This window comes from Podarcis tiliguerta (genome assembly GCF_965153285.1).
Source record: "Podarcis tiliguerta genome assembly, chromosome: 7".
Taxonomy (NCBI): domain Eukaryota; kingdom Metazoa; phylum Chordata; class Lepidosauria; order Squamata; family Lacertidae; genus Podarcis; species Podarcis tiliguerta.
Window position 1 is genome coordinate 54456765 of NC_139540.1, and position 20468 is coordinate 54477232.

Below are 20468 nucleotides of genomic sequence, written 5' to 3' on the forward strand. Positions count from 1 at the left end.
GCATGGAGATCGTAATTTGAAAACCCCTACAATCGCCATCATCTGGATTCAAACCTCAAACATACCATTTTAGTGCACCAACACCATTTCCTCATTCATTCCCCCTCCTCAATTCTAAACAAGTTAATAAAAACAAGCACAAAGAAAGGACATGCCCAAACTCAAAAGTCATGCACATTTTACTAAAGCTTTAACCTTACTGATTTTTGTAAAAACCTTAATCTATAACATTGTGCTTATTACAAGACTGAAAACAAATTAAGGCAGCATAGTACTGGAATGGTATGCTTAAAAGCACACTCTGTTCACCATAATATCACAGGATATGAAATAATAAATTTTGCCAGGCTGTGTCAGAAACGTTTCTCAAAATTTTTTGACTATTTGCACAATGAACTATTTTCCCCTATCCCAAGCAAGACAGGGGACCAATGCAAGTCAACAAGTGATCACAGGAATAAAGCATGCAGGAACATCCCTCCAGGCAATTATATTGCAAGCTGTGACATATGCATGTACATGCACTCAGGCATTCAAGTATTCTGCGCCCACATGATTAATGGAGTGATCAAATCATGGAGCATAAACAGTTGGGCAGGGCACATCCTTATCTTTTAACCTGAAAGGTTCATGTGCTACACACACACACACACACACACACACCATTTGTATGTTTGGAAATAAATACACAATATTTCTTTTTTAAAAATAATCTCAGGGCCTTTCCATTGTAAATACAGTTATCATGGGAATGCACATGTACAGAGCAAAGTGTGGCACTCTTTAAGCTGCCAAACCAGACAAAGTAGCAGTGCTGTCAGTCACCCTCAGCAGCACTGAGAACAAGGGGAGGGACACAAATGTGGTCCCTGCAATTTTAAATGAAAAAATCAGAACAGTGTAACTGAAAAATGAGCCAGGTGACGATCTTGGAACCAAGGTGATGTGACATCCCAGAAGTCCTCTCCCAACTTCTTTGGGTTTCACTTATCCCCAGCACTTACGTAAATCCTTTCAAGGACATCTTGTCCCCACATCTCTGGAATTACCTTTTGTCACTTTATCATTTTATTAAACAAATACAATCATACCTTGGCTGTCGAACGGAATCTGTTCCGGAAGTCTGTTCAACTTCTGAAAACATTTGACAACCAAGGCGCGGCTTCCGATTGGCTGCAGGGGCTTTCTGCGCTCGCTCAAGGGGAAGCCGCAGAAGCCGCGTCAGATGTTTGGGTTCCAAAGAACATTTGCAAACTGAAACACTCACTTCCAGGTTTGCGGTGTTCAGGAGCCAAAACTTTCGAGTCGCAAGGCGTTTGGGATCCAAGGTATGGCTGTATGTGCAAGTGTTGCTAAGGCAGGTCCCCCCCCCCCCCGAAAGGCACTGATCACCTGCTCGCATCTACATTTTGATGTCAGCTCCAGCCTGAAAGCGCAAGCAAAGGGATAGAAATGTGGGAAGCTGACTTGACTCCTGGCAACTGGAATAAAAGCCATGGTTTTCCCAGTAGTGATGTATGGAAGTGAGAGCTGGACCATAAAGAAGGCTGATCGCAAAAGAATTGATGCTTTTGAATTATGGTGCTGGAGGAGACTCTTGAGAGTCCCATGGACTGCAAGAAGATCAAACCTCTCCATTCTGAAGGAAATCAGCCCTGAGTGCTCACTGGAAGGACAAATCCTGAAGCTGACACTCCAATACTTTGGCCACCTCATGAGAAGATAAGACTCCCTGGAAAAGACCCTGATGTTGGGAAAGATGCAGGGCACAAGGAGAAGGGGACGACAGAGGACAAGATGGTTGGACAGTGTTCTCGAAGCCACAAACATGAGTCTGACCAAACTGCGGGAGGCAGTGAAAGACAGGAGTGCCTGGCGTTCTCTGGTCCATGGGGTCACGAAGCGTTGGACACGACTAAACGACTAAACAACAACAAACTGGGCCACAATGAGTTCAGTTAAGTCATCATAAGAAAAACAACAGCTGTAAAAGTATTAATAAGTTGCCTTTTCTAGCCAAGCATTCACATCATGCTACCCACCTCTTTCTTTTTGCAAGGACGCCTAAAATTTAACTGCTGCCATAATCCTTGAGTTGACCAAACATGCCCCTTCTTCTGAACCAAAACAAAGCATCCACACTCATACCTGCACACCATGGTATAACAGCATTGGCTCACAATTATTCCTCCTTATACATCTTTCTCTCGTCCATTCTCCTTTTCATCTCTACCTGTGCTGTTTCCACCCTTACCCCACACATCTGGTCTAAATTTAGGCAGAAAGCTATTTGGGTCAGAAGTGTGGTTTGGGTTGTGCTACTCTGTAAAATACTTTGCCTGCTCATGGTCTAATCACCATAATCTCCTTGAATGTTGAATTTGGATGGTCTGGTGTGTATCAGTTTGGAAGGGAATAGAACCTCCAAAAACAAGGTAGTGGTTTCTTCAGATCTGTGAGATTCCCTAGGTATAGCTAAAGTATATTGGTTTGTAAACAAAAACGAAACAGAATGTTAAAAAGGCACACAAGTGACTTCTAGGATCTATGGAATGTTGAAAGTGCCAGATGAAAAACAACAGGAAATGGGGAGAATGGGGCTGCTTGGTCCCATAACAGCTTGAAGTATTTTAGATAAGGGATTATACTTGGACAGGGTTCATGATACAGGGTTTAGCTTTGTGTGGGGTGGTGTTTCTTTTTAGTGTTTTTTAATGTCTCTTCTCTAGACCTGATTCAGGCTGATTCTCAGAATGCCAAGACAGCTCCTAGTTTTCAGACAAATTTTTCTGGAATGCTTAGAATAATTCCAAATCATGTGCAAAGAAGAATCCATGAATTTGGGGTGTAAGGGAGTAGCCATATCACATTGGTAATGTGCAAGGAAAGGGAGCCCTCAAGGAGAGTAGTATAGAGAGCAGTGATTAAGCAACTTATACCTGGCCATAGCTGCTCATTTTCTTCTGGGATGTCTCCACCACTTAGCTAAGTGTCGTCCAAGTGCTTTTAGAGACAGCCAGCAGAAATGTTCTTTTTAAAACTGAGAACATGGAAGCTATGACTCCAGTAACAAAACCATGCACTGCTGCCAGTCATCATGATTCACCACCCTGAAGCCATTTTAGCTTTCTATTCGGACTTGAGCAGTCACCTTCTAAGTGACCCCTGCAATGACAGTCAACATGCTTTTAGAAAGGAATGTCACTATTTTCATGAGGAATGTTGGAGGGTATGGCATCCTACAGTCGAGGCAAGTATGGCTTTATGAGTCCATTATGTTCTGTGAGTCACAGCACTTCTCCAAGGCTTCCTGCCAGATACAGTATCAAGCGGGCCAATGATACACACTTATGAACCCCCCCCCGACTTTGTAAGGGGGAATGCAGGTCATACTATTCTTCTAGCTCATTCCCTGTAGCCACTTAAGGATTTCTCTTCCACTGCTAGATACGCCATGTGGAGTTTTAAATTGTGAAGCGAAGGGGAGAATATGGGCTTCACCTCAGCCAAAATTGTAATTTCAGCAAAAGTTCCCTGCACTCTAGCTGAGAGCAGGAACAAAGTGTGCAGCTGGGCCCCAGAGACTTCAGCCTGAAGTACTTTAGAAGACGTTATTCCTGAGACCTGCTTTAAATGAACACCAAATAGCATGGAGAGTGCTTGAAATTGAATCCTCATGAAATCTGCTTCGAGTGTCAAGCCACATCACCACAAACCACACAAAAGAATGCTTTAGCCCAAGAGTTATGCTGCATGTTTAAACCAGGAAGGAAGACGCATTATATAGAGCCAGACCGTATCTGAGTATTATATCTACAATCCAGGGAGAAGTTACCTTTTGGTCCCTGAAGGCCACATGCAGCAGCTGGAGGTTATGCCTCCCTGTGTGCTACTCTCCCCCTTACAACCGCAATCCAGCTGTGTGGTGTGCTGGAGGAGGAACATGATTACGTGGGCAGGATGGCACCCATCACAACTGTACAGCAAAATCCAGCAGCCCTGACGGCAGTGGAATAAATTGGCAGGGGATCACAGGGAAGCCCAACAAGAGCCGCTTGCAGCCCTTAGGTCACAGGTTGCCTACAGTGTTTGAAATTAGTCAGGCACCAGGTGCGTTTTGTCACTGTCATGGGTCCAATTGTGAAAACATTGAGATGTTGCCATCTGGCTGGCTTCTCCAGCTTTCTTAAGCAGGTAAGCTGAAGAGCTTATTTATATCCCACCCTTTTCTCCAAGCAGCACATGGTTCACCCCCCTCCTCAGTTAATCCCTACAACAACCCTGTGAGGTAGGTTAAGATGGTGTGACTGGCCCAAGGCCACCCAGTGAGTTTCATGACTGAGTAGGGATTCAAACCCTGATCTCCCAGGTCCTAGTCCGACAATGGCTTCTTAGAGTATTTCTGCTATGGAGCAGCTATATAAATTAAGGAGGTAAATAACTATGGGGAAAGCAAAATGTCACGTAGAGAAGGATTTGAAATATTTTCCTTTAAGCTTGCATTTGTTTTACCTTGGATTGTTTTATTTGATGTTTTAATGTGCTGCAAACCACTTTGAGGGGTTTTTCTTTAAAATATAAAGTGGTATGGAAATGAATATCAATAATAATAATAAACCCATTGCAAAAAGAAGGACATCTAGACATTCCATTGTGGTGATTGTAACCTTGGTTTAAGGTGGCATTTGGTGATTAGCTTCTATATCTGAGTTTCTAATGCTGGTTACCTTCATATGGTTTAAACGGACTGGCAGCAAATGTCCAAGGTTTCAGGCAGAGAGATGTTTTTCACCCTTACCTGGAGATGCTAGGGATTGAAGTTGGAACTTCTACATACAAAGCATGTCTCAACCCTTCAAGGCTACATTTATTCAGTGTTAGCATTCTCTGTACAGATTATTCAGCTATGTGATTATTCAACCCCCCAGCCTTCCTCAACTTCCAGACTGGCCCTCCCAGGACAATGGTCAGAGATGATGGAAGCTGTAATCTAAAACAGCTGGGCGGCATCAAATTAGGTAAGGCTGTCACATCCTTTGGTCTGCTTACATTATGATTTTGAAAAGCAATCAAGTTTTCTCTTCTGAATGGTGTCCTTGGTGAAATGAGAGTTATTTATAACCTGGAATTATCAGCCTGGCCACAATGAATTTCAAACGTATGCTGAGGTCTGACCTATAATTGTCTGTGAGGTCTTCTTTAATCTATCATGCAGAGGTAACGGTGCTTTAAAGGATCTTGTTGTAAAATAGCATGCAATATTTTCAGTTTGATCCCAGCCAGCAATTTGAACAAACATTTCAGTTTCAGAAATATAAGGGTACAGTGGTACCTCGGGTTACATACGCTTCAGATTACATACGCTTCAGGTTACAGACTCTGCTAACCCAGAAACAGTGCTTCAGGTTAAGAACTTTGCTTCAGGATAAGAACAGAAATTGTGCTCCGGTGGCTCGGTGGCATGGGAGGCCCCATTACCTAAAGTGGTGCTTTAGGTTAAGAACAGTTTCAGGTTAAGAACAGACCTCCGGAACGAATTAAGTACTTAACCTGAGGTACGACTGTACTGTGTTTTCCAGGTAGCATATTATGGTATTTTTAAAACGAACAACAACAACAACACCACATACCTTTAGCGTACACCAAAGTGACTGGAGCACTTTCATGTTTTTAAATATGTGTTCTGGTTTTTGAAACACTTTCAAACTACATTGTTGCAACTACTGGCAGAGGAACCGGAGGGTGGAGGGAGTGGACCGCCCCTGGCACCACTATTCTGGTAGGGTGCCATCGTGGCGTCCCCCCGACACGCGCTGTGCACTCCCCAGTGTTCCGGGCCTCACGCCCCCACAGGCAGCATGCCATGCCCCCTGGGGAGTGCATCACCCCCCCCCCCCCGGGGCATGCCAGCCATGCCCCCGGCTGCTTTCCGCCCCCAGTAGTGCTTTGCCACTGGTTGCAACAACTGACCAATATGAGATACTCTCAAAATCCTGCCACTCCCTGTGCTTGAAGCAGCTTATAAAAAGCAATCGCACCCCTCCCCAACCTCCCAAAACTACAGTTTCAGGTTAAGAACGGACCTCCGGAACTGTTCTTAACCTGAAGCACCACTTTAGCTAATGGGGCCTCCTGCTGCTGCCGCACCACCGGAGCACCATTTCTGTTCTCATCCTGAAGCAAAGTTCTTAACCCGAGGTACTATTTCTGGGTTAGCGGAGTCTGTAACCTGAAGCGTATGTAACCTGGGGTACCACTGTATTAAACAACTGAAATGCACTTGTTTTAAAGTGGAGCTGCTTCCAGCCTTGGAATAAAGTCATTTTCAATTGCTAACATGATCTCTCTGTATATGTATGTGCAAGAGGGGTAAAAATGATGTAGAAGTCTTTCAAATCATGAGTAGGCTAACAACTGTTTATTTAATGTTGCCTCATTCTTTTCAACTTAACTTATAATTACCATATCAGATAGATTGCAGTACTATGTTTAGTATAAAATGACAGTTTGTGGACCTTTTAAAGAATATCCTCCAAGCACACAATTGTCAGAGGGGAAAGGCCAAGCAAATAAGTTATGAAATGTTTTGCATAGACATGAGCTAGTCTGGATAGAGCACGTTGTCAAAAATAAGCTTGCATGGCTGATGTGTTCTCTAACAACTACGATCAACAAGGACACACAACAATCATACCATTGTTACCAAGTTCAAGTGTGAGATAAGAATATCCTGAAAAGTTCAAATGAATAACCTGCAAGGATATTTCAACACCATATGACACAAGTATCCAAGATATGGCAAGTCCTTCAGGGGCAGCTCATAGCCATCACTACAGCTCAAACAGCAACTGTCTTAAAAGTGTGTGCTTTGGAGGTGGAAGGGTTCAGATTTGAAGCCAGATGTTCATTGATTTACTACATTGATAAGATCTGGAGTATTTATGAGACCCAGAGTTATGAGTGAATTGTGAGCTAGCAAAGCTGATGCCACCTAATTATTCAGGGTGGGGAGAAACAAAAAACTGATTGCGATGATCTCCAAAGGAATCTCTCCAGACTGGCCGAAGGGGAATTAAAATGGCAAATGTGGTTTAATATAAGCAAGTGTAAAGTAAATTCACTTGGAGGGGGTCTACAATTCCAACCTTAGATGCTCACTGATTGGGTCTGAACCAGGAAAAAGATATCAGGATCACAGCTGAAAGTTCAATTAAAACATTGATCTAGTGTGCGGCAACTGTGAAATAATGTTCACCTACCTATGTTAGGTATCATTAGAAAAGTAATCAAGAAAAAAACCTACCAATATCAGAAAGCTTTTATATCAGTATGAAACTACACTCTGAATATGTTGTACAGTTTTGGTCACCACATCTCAAGAAAGATACTGTATAGCTGGAAAAGTTGTAGAAATGATCAGGAGCCGTGGAAAAACTCTCATAGTACCTGAACTCAATGTCATCCAATGAAGTTTGGATGTGGAAGATTCAAGACAGATAAGAGTACTTTGCTATAGAAGATTCAGGCCAGAAAAAAAAGGAATTACACAGCACATAACTGAATTATGGAGCTTGGTACCTCAAGAAGTGGCATAGGCTACAAATTTGGGCTGTTTTTAAAAGGGGTTAGACAAATTCATGAAGGGCTATGGCTACCAGTCATGGCTACCAGTCTTGATGGCTATATACTGTATAGTACCTTAAGGCCCTAAGGCAACATACCTCTGAATACCACAAATTGTCCTGGAGCAGCAGCAGCAGCCTATTGTTTATCTCCTGCACAGGTGACTGTGGGAAACACAATGCTGGCGGAGGCAGGCCTCTAGTCTGATCCAGCAGGCCTCTGCTTGGCGTCTTCCATCCTGGAATTCCAGGTAGCCTACAACAGGATTCCCAGATGGTCTCCCATTCAGTCAATGACCAGGACAAACTCCAAATGAGTTTATAAACCAGAAGGTCCACTGCCAAATGAGGTGAACTCCCTCCTCTGTCATTTGATTATATGTCACAGTTCTCCTATTGGACCAACGTAGCTTGACTGAGGAGTATGCATACTCTAAGTTCCTCTGAACTTCCTCAGGGCAAGAGTTTCATGTTCATTATCCTATGAGTAGTCCCTGAAGCAACACAGTCTCTTCTAATTGTTATTCTCCCACAATTGTTATATTGTATCGGGAAGAGTATCACATAGGCTGGCTAGACAATTTTCATCTCACTTAAGTATACAAAACTCTCAAAGCAGCAGCAGCATAACCAGCAACAACAAGAGATCAGGGCCTCCCAGCTCACCCTACTTTCTCTTGCAACTATTTGTATACAGTGGTACTTCAGGTTAAGTACTTGATTCATTTTGGAGGTCCGTACTTAACCTGAAACTGTTCTTAACCTGAGGCACCACTTTAGCTAATGGGGCCTCCTGCTGCCGCCACGCCACCAGAGCGCGATTTCTGTTCTCATCCTGAAGCAAAGTTCTTAACCTGAAGCACTATTTCTGGGTTAGCAGAGTCTGTAACCTGAAGCGTATGTAACCTGAAGCGTATGTAGCCCGAGGTACCACTGTATATCCCTTCTGCAATATTAGGCTGTGTACACATAACATTTTGTTCTAGGATCAATAGAGGCAGAGTCCTTGCCTTTTTCTATGTAGTCCGCAAACAATCTAGATCTTCAGTGGAGAAATGCCCCCCAAAAGTGCTTTCTGATAAGCTGTTTTCCTTCCAAAAATAAAAGCTCATTGCAGTTTGATTCTGCAGTACCCCTAGTGTGTCCTTTTGAAAACATCTGTAGGTGATCTGAAACATGGGTGGTGTGTCCACACCTGCCCAACGACATCATGGGTGGGTTCATCACAAGATCACAGTCACCACTTCCTCCTTGATTCACTTGGGGCATGAGTAGGCGCAGGAAACAGAATCCAGGGGAGGGATTTCAAAGGTGTATCAAGTCTAGAACGGATCTAGCTTGAAAGCAGCATGTTGAGGATTCCGGAATGAGAAAAACTACACTTCTGTGCTGCAAACCGGTTACTGCCTTCCTGCAACACTTCCTCTCCAGCTCATGCCCTGGCATGTTACACTATTTATTAATTTTTGTTCATAAAAATATTTACAACCCGCCCACTTATGCAACAACCCAAGGCAGCGTGGAGCAATACATGCAGGTTTACTCTCCCATTTCATCAGCCACAGTCCAGGCCCGTTGCGGGAGGCCTCGTAACTCCTTCTCAGGTGAGCGGGAAATGCGTGTCATAACGCCAGATGTGGCACAAAGGGCGCGCACAATGCATCCCCCCCCCCGCGACTCTGGCAGCTACCGCTGGGAAAGCCTTAGTCGACTACCTTAGTGGAGAGAAAGATTAGGGAAGGGCTGGGCGTGTGCCACCAGCTTTTGCCCCTTAAGGCTGGTGGTAGCCTGGATTTATTTATCAGCCTCAGGCCACAACATCGATAGGGACAACAAGTCCGCCTTCTCCCCTGCCTGGGATCCAGCCAGCAATTCCACTACAGCCCCTGGCGATCACAACACAGAGGCACACAGCACACACATACTCCACGATCGGGCTGATCCTCGCCGCGTCTTGGGCGCAGCGCCGCCAGACAGACGTGAGACAGATTGTAGCTATCGTCAAGCGGCAGCCGCGCCACCCTTTTTCTATCTCTCTCACACACAAACCCACACACACACAGTGACACACACAAATGCACAAAAGAGTACAAAAGAAGGCGCAGCCCGCGCCCCAATAACGCACCCCAGGTGTCCTCTGTCGCGCGCTCTGGCCTCGCAGGCTCCCGGGGGTCTGCAGCATCCACCCCCCTGGAGAGGGGGATCGGGCGGGCGTGGAGACACGGAGGAGACCCCCTTCCTCTACCCACGCGAGGAAGGCGACTTGGAGCGGCGGCGGGGAAGAGCGGAGGCGGCGTGGGGTACCCCGCAGGTCAGGGCGAGTCGGCTCGTCAGCTGCCACGACAGGAGCAGGGCGGGCGGCGAGGGGGTGGCTGGGTGGGTGGGGGAGATCCCCCTCGGATCTGCTCCCTCTCAGGCTCGGTCGGCGCTGTCACGAAGCCAGACGAGGCTGGAAGGCGCCGCTCTCCTCCTCCCTCCGCAGCAAGCGTGGCCTGGCGCGAATCAAATCGCCGCTCCTGTCCCGTGCGCTCAGGTGGGCAGCTCCAAAGGGCGCCCGCGTGCGCCGGCTTGGGGTGGCTGCCCAAGCGCCTTCTCTCTCTCGCCTCCTCCCACGAGTTCGGGGTCAGCCTCCCGCCCCTCCTCCGCTTCCTCCTGCCAGCCGCCGGGGTCTTTGGTCGTCGCAGCCTCCAGTCCAAGAAGCACCTTCGCCCAGGCAAGGACGCGCGCGGAGCTGGCGAGCGCCGAGGGGTGGGGCTCTCGCGCCCGCCTCCCGAACCAGGAAGGACGGAGTGAGGCGCGCGAATGTCAACACGGCGGGGAGGGGCGCGGGGGAGGGAGGAGGAGGAGGAGAAGGCACCCTCTGCGCTGGATCGGACCTTCCCGGGGGCAGAGGAAAGGTTGAGCACTCCCGCCGCCCGCCCCTTTTGAAGTCGAGCTACACTTTACACTGACACGTTTATTTGGAAGGCAAAGCAGCGGGTGAACAGAAGGAACAAAGCTGAATCCTCGCCTTGCGCTGCAGCAGGGGCTGGAAAGGATGGGGGGGAGGAGAGAACCCCCCCCCCACAGGAAGTCCCTGCAACCCCACCCCATATGGTGCCTTCTGCTTAGAGTTCTGCCGCTTCCGGTGTTTGGAGCGGAAAAGTTGGCGAGCGAAGCAAGGGAGTGCCTGGTCCTACTTCAAGTTACTTTCTGGGCACCGGTATAGAGGATTGGACCCATGGGTGATTGCAATGGGTTGGACTAGATGACCCTTGGGGCCCCTTCCAACTCGACAGTTCTATGGTTGTATGTTCTGAGCAGCTGTCTCACATTCTCTCACCTCTCTCTCTCTGCAAGGTGAGAAGAGTGGTCATGGAAGGACTATCTCCCTATTGTCTACAGTGGCTCTCCCGGATTTGGGGGAAGGGTTTCTCCCAGCCTTACATGGAGACATGGGGGATCAGACTAGCATGCAAAGCACATCTCTGCTGCTGAACTGCTTCTCCTGGATTGCATTTTGGTAGAGATTTCAGCCAAGGAATCCAGCCCTTCCCATAGTTCTACATGGAGGGAGAAACAAGAGGAGGCAGTGGGTGTCTCTTCTCTCTAGCAAGGACTGAGAAATAGAAAGTTGCCTCTGCTTGATTGCTCACCTGCCCTCACCTAAGACCTGCTCAGTGGGTAGAGCGTGAGACTCTTAATCTCAGGGTCATGGGTTTGAGCCTGTAGTTTGTGAATCAGTTCAGGTCTGCAAAAAAGGTTGGCAAAATACCAGAGGAACAAACGTGTATCTTCAGACAGAAAATTGTTGTATCCAGGAAGTACAGCAGAACTGGAGTCAGAACTACTACTGCCGACCCATTTTGCCTTCCCTTCCATTTGCAGCCTTGTCCACAGGACTCGAAATGACCCTGACAAACCATCCATGGTCTCCTTGGGCTTCCTTTCTGGTCTGAGTCTGTCTAAATCAGGGATGGGTAATTTGTGGTCCTCCAGAGGTTGATGGAATCCAGTTCACATCAGCAGGCAGGAGTGAAGGAGGTTGTAGTCCTCCAACATCTGGATGGCCACAGTTTCCACACTCCTGACTTAAAAGACTCCAACCAAACGTGTGGCCAATCCTACTCCAAAAGACACATTAGGTTGTAGTGAACTAAATTCTAATCAAAGTAGACCTATTGAGATTGATGGAGATGACTAACTTACATCTATTAATTTCATTGGGTCTACTCAAGAGTATAATTTTATTGACCACAACCCATGGATTCTACAATATCCCCAAGCTCCCTATTCCAGTGCTCTTCCCACACTTTCTTCCCCCCATTTCATCCATGCACATACAGAATGCAGAATTTCTTCCTAATACTCAAACACTGTATATTGCAGAATGTCTGTTGTGCTGGTGTTAGCAATTCTTCAAAGAAGGAGGCACCCGTGCTCGGAAGCTATCTCTGCTCAATGCATCTGGCACACACACCAGTGTCATTTCCTCTGCATCCTTCCTGTTGCTTGCAAAACTGCATGTTGCTATTTTAATGACTCAAAAATGCCATCTGTGCCCTGTTCTTCACTAGTATATATCTTGACCCAAAGGACTGAACACACAGGAATATTTTTCCTTCTCCTTTTGCTTTTGCACTTTCAAAACAAAGCAAAACGGCATGGTAAAGGTGTTAATAAACCTACAGTGGAGATAAACCACTCATGTCTGCATATTGTCTATTTTGAGAGGGTGAATGGTGATGACATCAGGCTTTATTCCTTGTTTTAGCTAGATCTGGGGATGGTGATTTCCATGAATGATTGTCTAAAATCAATGGTGGGGTGGATGAGGTTGAATAAACCAGGGAGTTGATGATAGTTCATGGGTGAACTGGCAATTAAACATTGGTTGGGATGATGCCCCTACTAGGCAGGCGAGGATCATAGAAATCATAGAGTTGGAAGGGACCAACTCTATGATCATTTAGTAGTTCATATGATCCTAGGTTGAGTGATGCGGCTTGACTTTGGGATGCACACATTGTTTCCTCTCCACCTTAATCAATCAATAGCAGCAGAAGTAAGAGTGCTACTGCTAGCCATAAATGCATGCTTTTGCATCTGGGGGATAGGGCTGGTAGTCTCTGCTTAATTTTGTATATTGGCTTGCATCCAATGGCATGCTAAGTAACTGTCCAGTCAGTGCAAGGACCTAGGCTTGAGCAATGGGGTGGGGTGGGGTGGGGGGTTTCGGACCAGTTGTGCAAAGTTGGACTGTCATTGTAATAATCAGAAAGCCACCTCTCTCCTACCTCCCTCGTCTGTCTGTGCAGAATGCTTATTGGCTAACCCTTGTGGTAATCCCTTCCTTCACCGTCCTAGACCAATGCTTCAGGCTCACCACAACTCACACTGAACAAATGTTTTAATGAGCAAATATCCCGGCATCTGATTAAAGGGTTTAAGGCTGCTTGAAGCACAAGGCCGGGGTAAAAATCCAACCTGGAGTTGGAGCCAGGTGTGCATGTCAGTGCAGGAGTGAAACCCGGAAGAAAGCACAGGAGCACCTGCTCATGGAGAGAGCAACACCCAAATGCAGCCTTAGTTTCATTCAAACAATGAATTGCCTTCAAACAAATGATCCCTACAAATATACCCAGTCTTAGAAATGACTACAAACTGGGGTACCCTAAGGTACCTAATATATCTTGGATTTTTTTTTTATCCCTTTAGGGGAAAATAATTAAAACTGGGGGGGGGGGGAGCACCTTTCAACGCTATAATAAAATGAAGGATTTTATTACCTGGGCTTAGAAAGAGTCTACAGAAACAGAAGTATTGTTTGTTGTGGGGAAAAACTCAGAAAAGTATCATAATTCATCACCCTCCTTTGGGTTCAGCTTTCCATTAGTATATCACAGCAACAGTTAACTGAGTGGCTTCTCCAAGGAATTGTAGGTTTTTGATGGGGTTGTGAATTCTTTTCAGAATGCCGCTGGCTCAATTTATTTCCAGGGTGCCAACTCCTTCTTAAATGCAGAGGTGTTTGCTCAGGTTGAACAATATAATCTCCCCAATGGTAATTTATTGGAGCAAATTCTGTGTTATAATAACCTCTCAGCTAAAGAGTTTTCCAGGAATGCTAACTGCATCAGCAATGGCAAAATATATGGACAGAAGTATTGCATTTGTTCAGACCAAGAACTTGGAGTAAAAAAAATAGTATTGCACCTTTTCCTGAGAGACTTGTAGTAATTGCACTTGGATCACAAACATATTATGTGGAAGTAAACTGAGGTGAAAACATTGGAATGTGATTGGTTTGTGATCACAGACTTCCTTTTATGCTCCTATTGATTATTTCCAGGAAATAGGAGAGGAGCAAAAAAAATCCCCAAAAGCTTCCACTCTTGAAAGAAGGTGTTGAGATTTGGAAGATGAAAGCACCCCACACTTCAGAAAGCCTTTCGCTCCTTGTTGCTTTCCTACTGAGTGCTGAAAATCTAAAACATAGATGTAAGCTCTGCCTTTGAGTTTGAAGTCCTCATTCCTGGATCCTGTGATCCTCACTACATTGCTCACCACAAGCAAAAAATGTGGTGTGTATGCATTACTGTTAAAATAAGAAAAAATCTTTAAAGGCTAAGGGTGATATCCGACAGGCTGTGTACACAAATTTTATTCTAGAAACAACAGACAGTGCATATTCCCCCCCTGCATAGTCCACACACAGTTTAGATCTATTGCCCCTGAAAAGCATTTATTGAGAATATTATTTCATTCCAAAATCAAAAGCTCCCTGCAGATTGATCTGGCATTACCATACAGTGTGCCCACTTGAAAATACATGTAGGCAATTGCATGAATCCACACCTGCCCAATGATGGATGGTGGGTGTATACCAAAATCACAATCACCACATCCTCCTTCATTTACCTGGATCATGTGTAGGGCAAATAGGTATGAATAACCTAACCAGGGGGAGGGTTTTCATATGCATATCAAGACATGATATGCCTGTGAGTGTTAGGATCCAGAATCAATCTAGATTGAAAGTGGTATGTTGAGGGTGAGCATGAACAATTATGAATGGAAAAAGCTTAATTTTTGCGCTACAAGCCGATTAGTCGAAGGCAAGGGTGAGAGAACCTTTTCAGCCTGAGAGCCATATTTCTGCTTGTAGGCTTCTCCTGGGCATCTGATTGGGTACTGTGAGAACGGACTGATGGACTTGATTGCACTGATTCAGCTGGGCTTTCCATGTTTTTATGTAATGTCATTTGATGATCATGTAAAGAAAGCCAGAAAAGCAGCCTCCTTAGTTTAACTACATTTCACGGTCCTGTTATTTACAGCAAAATATCAAAGTACTTTGATATCAGCCCTATGCTCCGTATACTGTACTCTGATATCTGATTCCCCCCCCCAAGCCAAAACCACACTCTTGCCCCTATAAGGGATCAAAGGTATACAGCAGGGTGGGGAATTGTGGTTCCTCCGGATGCTGCTGAACTATAACTCCCATTGACCAAGATTTCTGGGTCTGATGGGAACATAGGATGATAGAAAACTGCCTTACACCAAGTCACACCTGTGCAGCTGATTGGTGCCCCATAGGGGCTTAACAGAGCAATCCTACATGTGTTTATGCAGGAGTAAGACCCATTGGCTTATGTCTTTGTACTAATATTCTTGTAAGCCACCTTGAACTATATAGTAAAGCCTGGTTATACATTCTTCAAATAAAGCCTGTGTAAAATCTATCGCAGATTATTCTTCTCTTTTGAATAAACAACTAAATAAAAATAAGCATGAATTTAGTTCCTTCAGCAAACAGCAACCCCTCATTAGAATTGAAAAAAGAGAGGTTGGTTTGCCAGGTGAGGCTGTTGGTTCAGGGAGAGAAAGCAGCTGGGAGGTAATCAATATGTAAATTGTACTTTATAAATCAACAAGATGGCTGATACTGTCTTTTCCCCATATGTGGGGGAAAGTCCTAATAGTTTATCTTTGTTCTGAGAACTGTTTACACATCTTTGACAATATGGAACCTGATCGCTGTCAGATCCTGTTGGCAATCTCCATCATTAGTCTCAACCACCTTTTCTCTCTCTTGCTCATTTTCATTCTAATTTCATTATTAGTCCATTCATTTCTTGCATCGGGATATGTCATGCAGTACTTATCATCAGAACAATATATAGCCTTAGCAATCTCTCCCAGCATTCAACAGGAAGAAAGGAGTGGAAAGGGACTGGGTCAGTGAGGATTGTGATATGACAGATAAATTGCTTGCTGTTATTACATTTACATAACAATTCAGAAATATTGTTTAGGTGGAACGTGATGTAAGCTATTTGAATCAGACAATTGCATTACTCAAGTGGATCTGGCAATTACTGCTCCCTGTGGAAATGCTGTGATGAAAATTTCTCCTGCAATTCCTCTCCAACCATTCTCCATCAACTAACAAGAAAAAGGAATTGGATTTAAAAATTAGCAAAGTAGAGGGGAAATGCCAGTGAAATTCACACAGGTTTTTGTTGTGCTTACCTTACTTTCATTGTAGAGGGTTGTGAATGTCCTTTCTTTCATTCTTCAAATCTCTCCAGTGGTCTGCAGTCTACAGCCTCCCTGGATGCTCACAATTCTCGAAAGTTGTCATTGACTGTGCTTTCCTTTAAGTACATTCCTGTAAGGGGATTGCTGTGGATATATTGCATCTTGGTGCCAGTGAGACTTTTGACAAAGTACCCCATTATATTCTTGAGGAGAAACTGATAATGTGGGCTGGATAAGGTTGCTGCCAGATGGATTTGTACTGGTAGAGAGAAGGTAAGGTAAAGGAACCCGGGATGGTTAAGTCCAGTCAAAGATGACTATGGGGTGGTGGCGCTCATCTCACTTTCAAGCCAAGGGAGCCAGCGTTTGCCCACAGACAGCTTTCCGGGTCATGTGGCCACGGTAGAGAGAAGCAGACCAGGAATCCCAAGATGGGAAGGGGACTAGGATTCTGATTCCACTCATTTTAAGTGGTTGGCACTGCCAAAGCTGATTGCCCTAGTTGTGTTTTGGCCAGTGTGCCTGCATCTCACTCAGTCTACCTCTTTCCAAACCTGCACTCTGCAGGGCTCATGTTTGCAATGCACTAATGCTCCCGGATGCACTAAAATTGCAGATCCGGGTCACTGAGTCTGAGCTTGTGCTTACCTGTTAAAACACAATACAGTCTAAATACAGTTCTAGAAAACAGAGGCAGAGACTAAAGCACAACTGCTTATCTCGGGCTGCTAACACCCTGCTTTGACCTTCAGGATGAATATCTGCAACGATTCATGGCACTGCCACTGATCACAGGGTTCAACCCTGACAGACACCAAAACACTTGAGGAAACCATGGAAAGTTAGTACCTGCTCATCAAGTTCCTTAAAATAAGATGTCATTTAAGTAAAAGCTAGGTATGAACAGTGTGCAATTTGCTTTCATCCTATGAGAAAACAGTGTAAGAAAAACAAAAGGCAAAATAAAATAGCTTCATTATATGTGGGTTGATAATTTACTCTCAAACCCTACTATAACAACACACTGGAAATTGTTACTCATCTAACCCAAGGTTCAGCTAGGGTTCTTTTAATTCTGAAGTCATCCCCTTGAACTTGTTAAACATTTTCTATGTGACTCCATCCTCCTGAGAACCAATTTTTAATTAAATTTGTCTTGTTTTTCCTCTCAGTTCCTTTTATAGGTTAGCTTAGTATCACTTGGTCTACCCATGTAGCTATACCACCCAATCAGACTTTGTGTGGTGCTACAGGTTTATTCAGTTATTAGTAGTTTTGTGAAGTTGGCAGAATTTTTCTGTAACTGGTTCCAAATAGTTCAGGTCAGGGTAGTTGATGCCATTCATTATCCAGGGTAAAGGCATCACCTGCATTCACATAAATGTGGGGTCTTCTGGTTCAGACATTCCCTTTTGTATGTGGTGAGGGAAGTAGGGAAGGAATGCAACATCACTGTGAATAGTGGTGAAAGAGAGACAGATATAATATCTAGACAGTAACATTCTGTTGTGAGGGATGAGAGAAACATCTTCTAAGAGAAACTAGTGCAAGCAGGAACTGATGGTTGTTTTTTATTGTTTCACAAGGAGACAACTTTATACTCAGAGGACAACCAGTGAATGGGTGGGAAGAGACTCAGAAATCTGCCTGTGAGTCAGATCTAGCTTGTGACCTGTGGGTTCCCCACCCCTGGCTTTTTGAGGTAGCCCAGACTGACGGAAACTGGTACAAAGTCACTGGTGAACCTCATTACAGAACAGGTAACTTGAACCCGAGTCTTACAAATTTAACACTCTTAAAGCAATTCAAGATAAATTCCGTAGTTTGGGCATTGCTTTCAAGAGCCTTGAAGCGTGTGACAAAAGTTACATATTCCAAATAATCAAGCAGCAGCTCTACGACCACGAAAGACAGCGCTTGTTACCTCATACTCTGAGATCCTGTTCTTCGGAGGCCTTAGGTATTACAACACCCTACAGAACCTGTGCCAAATATCTAAAGGATCTACTACTCCCTTCCCATCTTTATGCTCGCGAGATTAAGTGCCTTCCCCTCTACAGTGACCAAGGGTAGATGCTCACATACTCCATATCAAGCCCGTTTGTGTGCCTGCAACCAAGGAGTACCTAATTCAATGGACCACATTCTCTTAGATTGCTCTCTACACAGTAGACCTCACCAACTGGTGCTGAGCACAATGTTGGACCTCCGGCCTATAATGAGGTTTCTCCTGGCAGATCAGGACAAAGATATCACTGCTTTAGTAGCTTACTTTTTAGCCACAATTTTACCCAAAAGGGTTCCCAACGAACCATCCTTTTGGGGGAACAGACAGGGTGAAGCAGAATATCTAAGTGCACATGATCACAGTGTGACCTTACAACCCTCAACAGCTTCACCCTTGTCCTTTTAATTATCCCAGTGACCTGACATGTTTTATACTGTGATGCCAATAAAGGTATTCGATTTGATTTGATAATGCTCTTAACTCCTTGAGCACACCTGCCTTTCTGCGCCAGAAAAGAATGTGTAGAATAGTTATCCTCTACTGACGTGGAGAAAAGATAGAAGACACAGGGAAGGAGGCGAATGACAGCCAGTCATTCAGCAGCACAAATCATCTGGAATTACTGGGCTGTTGTGTGCATCCATTATTGTATGTCACTTCAAAACACAGTGGCTCAAAACACTGTGAAATACAATATATAGCTAGAGTTAGTCTGAATGTCTCAAAGCTGGAAAATGGAAGAGGGGGGGAGAGCCATTCTGACTCAGTGGCTAGTACACTTATAGCACAACAATTTGCATGGCAGACTGATGTGGTGCCTTAAATATATGCTTTTTTGATGTATGGTGCAGTTTTTTCCTTGGCATATTGATGCTTCCTTTCATGCCTTCCCCTGCATAAACCCCTCCATGGCTCTCTTGAGATGTGGCATTAAGCTATGGTTTAGAATCTCATGCGAAGAGCTCATGGGCTGCTGCTCCAGTGCAGCTTTTGCTTTCATATTTCCTTAGTCACGGTTTGTTATTTGTTTGAACCTAGACAATCTGTGATTATGGGTCAGCTTTTTCAACCAATTTCCTAATTCCTGCAGAGCGTCTTTGCTTTTCTCCACATCAGCCTTGATTTTTCCATTCTTAGTTTTCAGTTCTTTAATTAAAATATGTTGCTCCTGTGATTTCGCTTTGTTTTTCTTGTGCTTTCTGAGTTTTTATTGCTTCAGGCTGCTGCTCAATTTTTAATAGATTTTCTGCCAATGAATTTACCCCCAACCTTTTATCTCTTATATTCCATTTTTTGTTCTCTCTCTAGCAGTTTATTTGCATCCCTTTCTTTTTGTAACTCTACCACAAATAAATTTTAATTTTATCCCCCAGTCTGCAGTATTTTTAGTTTTTGCACAAGAGATATAAAAATACGTATGTTAGCTTTAAATTGGGAAACATATAACATCTTATATGTCACCGCCAACAACTCTTGAAAGGTGACTTTTATATTCTAGATGGAAAATAAGTTATTTTATGCAGCTGCTGCTTGACAGGTAAAATAAATTCAATGCTGCCCTTTGTTTGCTGAATTTTGCATTTCTCAATCATAGTGCTAAAGGCAAAGGAGCCATGCCAAATAAAAATGTGTCTGGGTTTGTTTATATTCATCCATCTTGGTGTCAATTTTACAAGGAACATCTACAGAGTCTTAATAATTAAATAGCAATAGTAAAAAAAGAAAAGAAAAAAAAATATAAATCTTAAACACTGTGAATAGACTGCACTCCAGACTTCATACAAACAACTAACCACCAGGAAGCAATTTTAAAACTGATTTTTCTTTATAAATGTATTTGCAGCAGGGATGGAACTTTAAAATGGAAGCCCAGAGAAACTATAATGTCTTTCTAACATTTAATATTCTACAGTGAGCACATGTTTGCATTAAAAACCATAGAAAGGCTAATGTGGTTCAAAATTCAGGCCATTTCTTGCTTCATCATTGCACACATTGTGATTTTTTTTTTTCCTTTTTAAAGAAGGTTCCTTATCCTCAACTTTTGAGATGATTTCTCTTTAGAATTATTTTTTTATTGGAAATACAATAGCCAGTATTACATTCTGGCCATTTGCAGAAGGGACAAGAAAGGTGATGGGTGACGTGACCTGATTGCCCAGAGAGAGAGATCTCTGTCTCAATGGAAGCCACACAGAAAGCTGTTACACCTAATACACCATAATATGCCCCCATCACTGGACAGCTCCTGCCTTCTGGGCTTGATAGGAGTATTCCCAATCATCTTCTTCTGCTCTTCAATTTTTTTCTCC

General features: G+C 44.2%; 1 protein-coding gene and 1 long non-coding RNA gene across 4 annotated transcripts in view; both read right to left on the reverse strand.

Moving 5' to 3' along the window:
* Positions 1-10532, reverse strand: part of MBP (myelin basic protein) — a 95730-nt gene extending 85198 nt beyond the window's left edge. For 2 of the 3 annotated variants that reach the window (XM_083449214.1, XM_083449212.1), the window contains exon 1: positions 9748-10394. In XM_083449214.1, the coding sequence (XP_083305340.1) occupies positions 9748-9804 (57 nt within the window). In that variant the 5' untranslated portion in view covers positions 9805-10394. Of the gene's footprint in view, positions 1-9747 lie in introns of all 3 variants that reach the window. The other variant, XM_083449213.1, reaches the window with a different exon arrangement.
* LOC310681466 overlaps positions 1-20468 on the reverse strand; it is a 250213-nt gene that overhangs the window by 111973 nt on the left and 117772 nt on the right. The window lies entirely within an intron of this gene.